We start from the raw sequence: 9,408 nt of genomic DNA, 5'->3' as shown, positions 1-9,408 counted from the left end.
GCCCCCCGCTGGTTCCGGCCGCTCCATGACGTCAAAGTGGAAATGCGAGAAAAAGAAGACCCAGTGCCCGGGGAGAAGAACGGTGAGCCTGTCATTATTCAGAGACGCCAGGTCCTCTGTGTCGAGAAGGATCATGATAGGCTCCTCGGTGTTCTCCAGGTAGCGGCACCACACCACGAAGGCAGCCCGCACCGGAAGGGTCTTCATCTCCGCCGGCGAGGCCTCCACCTCGATCGGGGAGATGTTTCGAGAATAGAAAGCGCAGCAGACTCGCTTGCCGGTTTGCTTGTCGACTTGGATCAGGGAGGCGTGCAGGGCCGTCTTGGTGACGCCCGTTTCCAAGTAGAAAGGGTTCTGGGGCTTGGGGTGGTGGAGGAGGGGCGCCTTGCGGAAAGCCCGCTTCAGGCCCTCGAAGGCCTCCTGTTCCTCGTGCCCCCAGTAGAAGGGCCGCTCGCCCAGTAGCTGCCGCACCAGGGGCTCCGTGATGACGGCAAAGCGCTCCACGAAGTGCCGATACGGGAAGGCGAACTCGATGAGGTTTCGCAGGGACTTCTTAGAGCCAGGGACGGGGTACCCTGTTATGGTGGTCACGATGCTCTTGTTGAGTTTCACCCCTTTGGGGGTCATGACGAATCCCAGGAATTCGGCGGTGTGCCGGTGGAACTGGCTCCTGTCCAGGGAGCAGTAGACGTGGTGGTAGCGGAAGCGGGCCAGCACCTGGCGGACGTGGTGGAGGTGCTCCTCCTGGCTCATTGAGTAGACCAGGACGTCCTGCCCGTATGAGAGGACAAAGAAACCGAGCATGTCCTTTAGGATAAAGTGAATCACGCCCTGAGGGATGATAGGGTCTGCGCAGATCAGGAAGGGCTGGTAGCTCGTCATCTCTTGGAGCTCCAAACCGAACGCTGCTTTCCACACATCTTCCGTTCGGTGTACGTTCACGCTTTCCTCCACAATGGTGCCACGCAGCTCCAGCTTTGTGAACCACGTGGCTCCGTGTAACTGGTCGAACAGTTCTGGAATCATCTGTATGTAGTCGTGTCTGCTGGTCAGCATGTCCTGCGGGTCCCAGTATTCCTGCCGCCTGGCCCTTTCCCGCATCCCGGCTCCCACGGGTTCCCACGGCGCGGTGGAGGGACACTCGTGATAGGTCTCGCTGTGATCACTGTCTCCAGCCTGCTGAAGCTCAGAGGGCTCTGATTCAGAAAGATCATCGGATCCGTCTGAGCTTGGCTGGTCGGAAGTCTCCTCATCTGCTTCCTTCGGGTTAAACACGTCGGCCAGGTCGGAGTAGAGGGGCGGCAATCCGGGCAGCAAGCTCATGGCGTGTCTTTGCAGAGCGACGCACGGTGGGGGCGGATGGAAGCAGTTCTTCAGGCAGTAGGGAGAGTGGAAGGTGCAGCGGCCTTTGACCCAGTCGACCTCTGGGGCGTGGACTCGGAGCCAGTTGATGCCTAGTATCACGGAGAAGTTGGGAGACGGAATGATGTCGAATTGCAGGGACTCGTGGTGGTTCTGGTGGATGCACACCAGGGGTTCGGTGTAGAGCCCGACGGGCTCGTGGCCGACCAGAGAGCCGTCCACGGACTGGACCGACCGCGGGCAGGGCTTCTCGTAGAGCTCGACGTAGTGTTCTTGGGCGAACCTCTCATCCATGAAGTTGCCGCCCGCCGCCGAGTCGACCAGGGCCTGAACCGCCACGCTGTGGTAGGGGTTCACCCTCACCATGAGCAGCAGGAACAGGTGGTCACGGTTGATGGCGGGGTGGGCCTCGCAGGGCAGCCAGCTGCTCACCACCCACCTCTCCGGAGCAGGCGAGTCGATCCAGGTCAGGTTCCGCGGGCGGGCCTCCGGGGGCAGCCTGAGCATCGCCCTTCTCTCTGCCAGCTTCTCTTCTATCTGCAGGACCAGCAGAATCAGACTGTCCAGCGAATCCGGCTGAGGGACGCGGAACAGATAGTGCCTGATGTCCTCCTTGAGCCCCTGGCACAGGTGGGCCTGCAGGACTTCGTCTGGCCAGCCCAGGGTGGGCACCAGGCCCTGGAACTCGTTGATGTATTCGATGGCGGCGCGATCCCCCTGCCTGAGATTGAACATGGCCTCTTCCGCCACCCGCAGGGCCTGGCGGTACTGGAACGTATCGGACATGGCCTCCAGGAAGGCTGGGAAGTCGTCAATCAGGGGGCTTTCTCTCTCCACCAGATCTTTGGCCCATTCCAAGGCCAAGCCCGAGAGGTGGCAGATGACGTACCCCACTCGCAGGCGGTCGTTGTAGAACATTCTTGGGTAGCTCTGTAAGATCAGTTGGCAGAGCACGATGAACTCGTGGTATTCTCTGCGATCGCCCGAGAATTTGCCTGGGATCGGCAGCTGGCCGGCGCTGATCCCTTTCGTCAAGATCTCTTCCGCCACCCTCTGCTGCTCTCTGAGGTCCTGCACCCGGAAGTACAGAGAGATGATGGACCTCACCATGCCCGTGATTTCTGCGGTCACGCTGTCCGCCGGCTCCTCGGGATGCGCCTCTTTCCACGCAGCCAGGTCAGTGGAGTCGTCTTGCTCTTCCTGGGCTCTCCGTGGGTTGACTGATGCCTCTTCCGTTCTGCCAGGTGCCCCACCGAAGGGACCCCCCACTTCCAGATGTGAGCCATCGCGTGACTCCTCCAGGTCTTGGAGTAGGTCATTGGGTGGATCCTTTATTTCCCTATGTGGGCCACTGGATGGCTCCTCCATGTCTTGGTGGAGATCAATGGGCAGCTCTTCCATTTCCCGGGCCAGGCCACTGGCCAGCCCTGCCGCCGCTGCCGCCGCTGCCACCGCCTCCACTGCCTCCACTGTGCTGCCTGGTGTCTCCATGGTGGTGTTGGATGAGCCCTCGGAGGACTCCATTTGTTTTGATGATGGATTCTTACGCTCCATCATCGTCTCAAATGAGTCTTCAGAGGGTTCTATCATTTCGTCGGATGGGAAGGAGTGTTCTCTGAAGACTGGTAAGGTTTTGACGCGTCTGGTCAGGGACTGGGATGGCAGAGGTCAGAACCTGGGGGTGGGGAGGGGGTGCGAGGAAAGGCAGTGGTTTAGGGTCTCACGAGGTCAGGGTCTCCAGGACAAATCAGATGCCCAACTTGGCAGGGCAGAGAGAAGCTGGGGAAAGCCTCCCTGGGTCCAACTTGGGGCATCCCAAGGAGAGAAGAATCTGCAAAGCCCTGACCTTCCTGCCTACTCTCCCAGGCTTACTCTGCCTGTCTGGCCTGACTACTCCCCCGTGGCTCTAAGAAATTCACAGCCCATAAACTCTGTGGAGTTGATGGGCCCGGAGTGGCTGCCGTGGCAGGCAGGCACCTGGCAGGGTGCATTGGGTGCTTCATTTCAACCCTGGCACACAGGCCTGGTCAGCCTCCCTTCCCTTCCTTGGTCACCAGAAAGTCACAGAGGTCACATCTCAGTGCCGTCCAAAGCCGCCCCTGGCAGGCTGGGCCTCCTCGCTTCTGAGGTGCGGATCTCCAGCAGAGGTGCCTACTGTTTAACAAGTTCAGGGCAAGAGGGGAACACGGGCACTTGGCCGCTATCCCGTCGGTTGGCTCAGACGCCCAAAATAGCTCTTATTTCCTCTCCCAGATTCGGAGCAGACATCGGGGGCAGGCAGAAGTAGTGATCTGGATTCTGGCTTTTCTTTTTTCCCCCAGAAATGTTTATAAAACACCTACTGTGTACCAGAGACTTGTGCATTTGCGACTTGATTCTGACTCGGAGTTTTTGCTGATTTCCCGTCTTTCACCGACTTCCAATGCAGCATTCTCCCTAGCTCTGAGCTGTCGAGGAGACCTGCAAATCATTTGCCCACCCCTCCTAAAATCTGCACTCTCCCGAGATTGCCTTCGCTGTCTGTGGGAGCTCAGGAACGTCAAACATTTGGCCTCCATTCTGCTTGTGCAAAAATCTTCGTATGCCCCTGCAATCTCTTTGCTCTAGCAGATGCCCCTTCTCCATTGCTGGTTGGAAGCATCAGGGTATGCTTCGTAGAGCTGGGATGTTCAGTAAGGGGTCGGGGTGTGCGGAGGGCATCAGATAACTTTGACATCTGAGCGACTTAGGATGGAGTTTTGAAAATCTGATCATGGGTGGTTTTAGTGGGCCAAGGCTGAATTTACAGAGGTGTTTTGGTTGGGGTTATTTGTACACTTCTGTGTTGGGGCAGAGCAGATTGAGCTCTGGCTATCCAATTAATTAGCTCTACAGTTAACTGCTCTTTATGCATTTAACGCTTTTTGTTGCTTCCCAGTTTTCTTTTTAGCCACCGGGCCAATCTATTAGAAAAATAAATGCATTCCCTTGTGTATAACTCCTCATTGGCTAAAATCCAGACTTTCCAACACGATACGAAATTCTGATCTGCTGTTTCTCAAAATTAAATACATTCTTGTTAGCATGACAGTTAAATTTGATCCCACAGTCCCTCTGATTAAAACCTTTCTGTTTATTTGCTGTCTACGATATTAAATCCAAACCTGTTAGCATAAACATTCCTGACACATAAACTCACCGAAATCTTTTTCTGGCTAAAATTTAAGGCCTTAGAATGATAGAAAATTCTGATCATGTCATTCCCTCAGGGCAGAGATTACATTTTTTTAGGTAAAATCATCACCATCACCATCATCTCCATTATGAGAATATGTATATAGCACATTGCATAAATTAACTCATTTCCTCTTCATAAAAGTCCTGTTAAGTGTGTATTATTATAAAATTCCAAGTCTCTAATTGAAATACAAAATTTGACACAGTAATTCATCTGCAGACTCATCTATTAGAAATAAAAATCTCAGTATGTCTCTTAAAACCCTTAAAACACTTCAGTGGCTAAAATTTAAAAATGGAAAATTTAAATTGGCTAAAATTTGAATTTTAAAATAAAAATTTAAATTGGCTAACATTTAAAATTTAGAACAGAAAATCTCAGTATGTCACCTACAACCCTTAAAACCCTTTGTTGGCTAAAATTTTAACTTGACTAGAATTTGAAATATAAAATCTCAGTATGTCTTTAAAAACCCTTAGAGTGCTTTACTGGCCAAAATTGAAAACTAAAAAAATTAAATTGGCTAAAATTTGAATTTTAGAATTAAAAATTTTAAATTGGCTGAAATTTAAAATATAAAATCTCAGTAGGTCTCTTACTACCCTTAAAATCCTTTATTGGCTAAAATTTACAACTTAAAAATTTTAATTGGCTAAAATGTAAAATACACAATCTCAGTTATGTCTCTTAAAACCCTTAATTAGCTAAAATCTGAACACCTTAGCAAGATGATTTAAAAACTAGATTATCCCCTTCTTAATATAAAGTTTACACTCTTGGGACTTCTCTGGCGGTCCAACGGTTAAGACTGCGCTCCCAACGCAGGGGGCCCGGGGTTTGATCGCTGGTCAGGGAACTAGATCCTGCATGTGCTGCAGCTAGGGGCCCGCATGTCACAACTGAAAGATTCCGCACGCCCCAACTAAAGATCCCGCGTGCTACGACGAAGACCTGGCGCTCAGTTTAAATAAATAAATTAAATAAATAAATAAATAAAAATAAAAAGCTGAGACTCTCAACATATTTATAAATTTGATGAGGTACCTGATTAAATCCTTCGGCTTTCTCGACTTCACCCTACAATCTGATATCCTTGCCGTGTTTGCTACTCTTTCACATCAACGTTTAAACTTTTAGCAAGAGGCATAAAAGTTATCCATAACTTCTCTACTTAAAGCTTACAGAACATTCTTTTCATTTCCTATAGTATGAAGTTCCAATCACTTAGCGTAAAATAAAAATTTTTATCATGTAATTTATCTGCAAACTCATGGATATAAAACCCCACATGTCACCAGGTCACTTCTTTAACTTGTTATCGGCTTAATTCCAAACCTCTAAATGAGGCATGATACCAAAATTTGACCATGTCATGAAAGGTCACATTTCCTTGCCAGATGCATGAATTTGGTCTTGTAATTCTTCTGCTTAAAATCTTACAATGTCTCTAGTCACCTGTGAGATAGGATCTAAACTCCTTAGCATAAAATACGCATTTTACTATACAATTTCTCTGCAGACTGCTCTTATCAAACACAGAAATTTTTCTTAAAATCTCTTGAATGGCTGACATCCAAATTCCTTAGCCCGACACAAAAAAGTGATTCTGTTGTTCCTCCAAATAGTGTCCAAACTTCTTAGCATGCTGTGCAAATTCAACCATGTAACCTCTGTATAAGCGGAAAGTCCTGCCCCGCCTCTATATCACTTGCCATAAATGCTCCAATCCCTCAGCATAAAGTACAGACAGCGTGCGCTTGTACCAAGGGGTGCCTCCCCTGAGCTGTCGATGTGCCTTCATTATCTGGTTCATCAAATCCAGACACCTTAGCATAAAATATATTTTATCAGCTAATTCCCCTGGAGACAAAACTCTCATCAGTCGCTCCTTAAGACCCTTCACTGGCTAAAATCCAAATGCCTCTGCATGAGGGTTCAAAAATGAGATCATATCCCTCCCCCAAACGAGATGCTTGAATGCCTTCAACTCTCACATAAAATCACATCTCCTTGGCATGTTATAAAAATCTGATCATACTATCTTTACCATAAAAATCCACTCTTGTAGCTCTGCTGAAATGTGTACGTTTGATCGTGTAACTCCCCAGTTTAAAACTTTTCAAGGTTTCTTCATAGCCTGTAACATAAAGTCCCAACTACTCATCGTAAAATACAGCGTTTTACCACGTAATTTATCTTCGGACTGGTCTCTAAAAACATCCCCACGTCTCACCCCGTCATTCTTTGAAACCCTTTATTGGCTTAAATCCAAACTTATTAGCATGATATAAAAATTTGATCTTGTCATCCCTTACAATAAAATTCACGCTTTCTAGGACGGTCAATAAAGTTTGATCTTGTCACTGCACTTAAAATCTCACGGTGTCTCTTGATTGTGGAATTATGGAATAAAAATCCAAAATCTTAGCGTCAAATGTGAATTTTATTTTGTAATGTCACTGCGTACTCTTTATCGAATACAACAAAACTCAGCATGTCACGCTCTTAGAACTTTTTATTGCCTAAAATCAAATTCCTAGGCACGTGCAAAAATCTCATCATGTCAGAGCCTCAAAATAAATTCCACATTTCTGTGCGTATTCCCAGTGTCGATCATGTAACTCCTCTGATCAAAGTCTTTCAGCCTTACTGTCAGCATCAATCAGATCTCCTTGGTGTGCTCTGAAAGTCAGACTTTGGCACCCTTCAACATGTAAAGTCCAGATGTTTTAGCATGATACTTAAATGTGTGGCTCTTACTTTTCTCTGTACAATTTTCCAATGTTTCCTCATTGCCTGTAATATAAAGTCCAAAGCCTTAAAATATATTTTATGTTTTTCTGCAGACTTACCTCCCACAAGCAAAAATCTCCCCATCACATTTCTTCAAACCCACTGGCAAGAATCCAAACTCCTTAGCATGATTATGAAGGTTTGATCCTGTCACTTCTCAAAATAAAGTCCAGATTTCTTCCCCCCAAACCCCAAATCTGTCCATGAAACCCCCCACTTAAAGTCTTTTTAATGAATTTTCATCACTAACAAAATGTCTCCCTGTCTTAGCATGGCTCCCAAATGTAATCATGGTTTCCTCAGTTTAAAACCCTCCACATGCATGTCCATAACATACAATCCAGTTGCCTGAGCATGAAATGCAAATTGGACCAAGTGTTGGTTACACTGAAACATCTTCACGTTGTTTTTATTACTTAGGGTAGAAAAAGCCTAAATTTGCACGAAGCCAACATTTTGCACCATCTACGATTCTTAGCTTCAGTTTCTTATTCCTTTCACCCTTCACTCCTCAAAGACTGGGTTTCTTACTTCTTGCCCCCCAAACGCATCTTGATTTCATTGTCCCAGGTCCTTTTATTTTTTAGAACTCATCTCTCTACCTGTGATTCATTAATTCATGCAGCATGTCCTGATTCTTTTTTTCCGAACCAGGCATTATGCTAGATCTCCAAGATAAAGGAATGGAGGCAACCTTGCAGAACATCACCAGCAAGGAGATGAGAACCGCACCCTTGTGTTCAATACTGTGCTGGAGGTGAGCTCGGGGTCCTGGAGGGGCAGGGCGGGGGCTTCCCTGTACTCCTGTGAGCCACCCCCCTTGAAGCCCCACTGGGCTCAGCTGTCTGCCCCTTTGCAAGAGCTTTGGGCATCGTCGGAGACCCACGTACCGCTTTGGACAACCATTGTGGGCTTCCTTCTGACTCCTGTCCTCCACGGGCCCACCCACCGCAGCCCCGTGCAGCCCAGGGGCTGCCCCTGCCTCTCCTCTGGGCTCTCCAGAAGTACCATTCTCAGTCCTACGAATGCGGCTGGATACAGGCTGAAGTCTCAAGCCTCACAAAAATTTCTTTCAGAAATGTCTACTGATTTGGAGATTCTTAACCTTAAAAAAAAAAAAAAAAACAAAAACCTCCCATATCCAGGATGATTTAGTGCACCTGGGTTTGGGGTCTTTGGGTTGGACCCTCCTTCTTGCCCTCCCGACCCTCATACACAGACAGCCCAGCCTCACCACCTTCAGTGCCTGGAGCCTTCTCGGTCAGGTCAGCTCCTCGCTTGCCTCTGAGCAAGTGGCCCATTGGGTCAGGGCTGCCAACGTGTGTCTATGAAGGGTTGGGTGTGGGGAGCTGGGGGGGGGGGCAATCCCTCAGCGAATACCTCTCCCCGTCAGCTCACTTGCACAGTAAAGGAAATCTGATTTTAAAAATAGAGCTTGGAAGAGGAGCTGAGAGGATGTTTAGGAGCGGGGTTGAGCCTGGGGCGGGGGGCGGAGGTGGAGGAATTAGGGGAGAGGTTAGGACGGGGGAGGGGGGCGGAGGCCCAAGTTGCTGGGGAGAAGGTAGGACAGCGAGAAAGAGGAGGGGTGAGGGGGGAAGGGGAAGGAGGGCTTCTCGTGTTCCCCTTTTCCGGCCTCCCAGACGCTGGCTGTCACACCTGGAGCCCCCTGGCTTTCGGGGCCGTCAGGTGGGCACCAGGGCTGTTGTCAGGTGAAGACCCCTCTCTGCCTTGCGCTGCCTCAAGGCTGTGCTCAGGACCACTTGGGTTCGAGGGACACAACCGCCGGGTCTTGGGGGATCGGTCGTCTGGAAATGAGTGTCTTTCATGTGCTGCTCCCTGCACTGCCCCAGTCCTGCTGGTGGCATGGATGGAATGGGGCATCACGATGCGGGTGGGCGCACAGGGGCGCTGGGAGGGCCACAGGCTGTTGTTAGTTATTCTGTTAAACTAATGTCAAGGTCAAGTTGTGCCCTTAGCAGGCTGAGGCTGGGGGTCCTTCTCGATCCCCCTGGTGTGGGCCAGTGGCGTGGTCCCTC

General features: G+C 49.4%; 1 protein-coding gene across 1 annotated transcript in view; it reads right to left on the bottom strand.

Moving 5' to 3' along the window:
• RTL1 (retrotransposon Gag like 1) overlaps nucleotides 1-3,004 on the bottom strand; it is a 4,193-nt gene extending 1,189 nt beyond the window's left edge. Inside the window, exon 1 of the mRNA XM_007455659.1 lies at nucleotides 3-3,004. Within this exon, the coding sequence (XP_007455721.1) occupies nucleotides 3-2,952 (2,950 nt within the window). The 5' untranslated portion in view covers nucleotides 2,953-3,004. The remainder of the gene's footprint in view (nucleotides 1-2) is intronic.
• Between the last annotated feature and the right edge of the window lie 6,404 nt (nucleotides 3,005-9,408).

This window comes from Lipotes vexillifer, unplaced genomic scaffold, assembly GCF_000442215.2.
Source record: "Lipotes vexillifer unplaced genomic scaffold, Lipotes_vexillifer_v1.1 scaffold584, whole genome shotgun sequence".
Taxonomy (NCBI): domain Eukaryota; kingdom Metazoa; phylum Chordata; class Mammalia; order Artiodactyla; family Lipotidae; genus Lipotes; species Lipotes vexillifer.
Note: the sequence above shows the minus strand (reverse complement) of the source record. Positions and strands in the feature narration are given on the sequence as shown.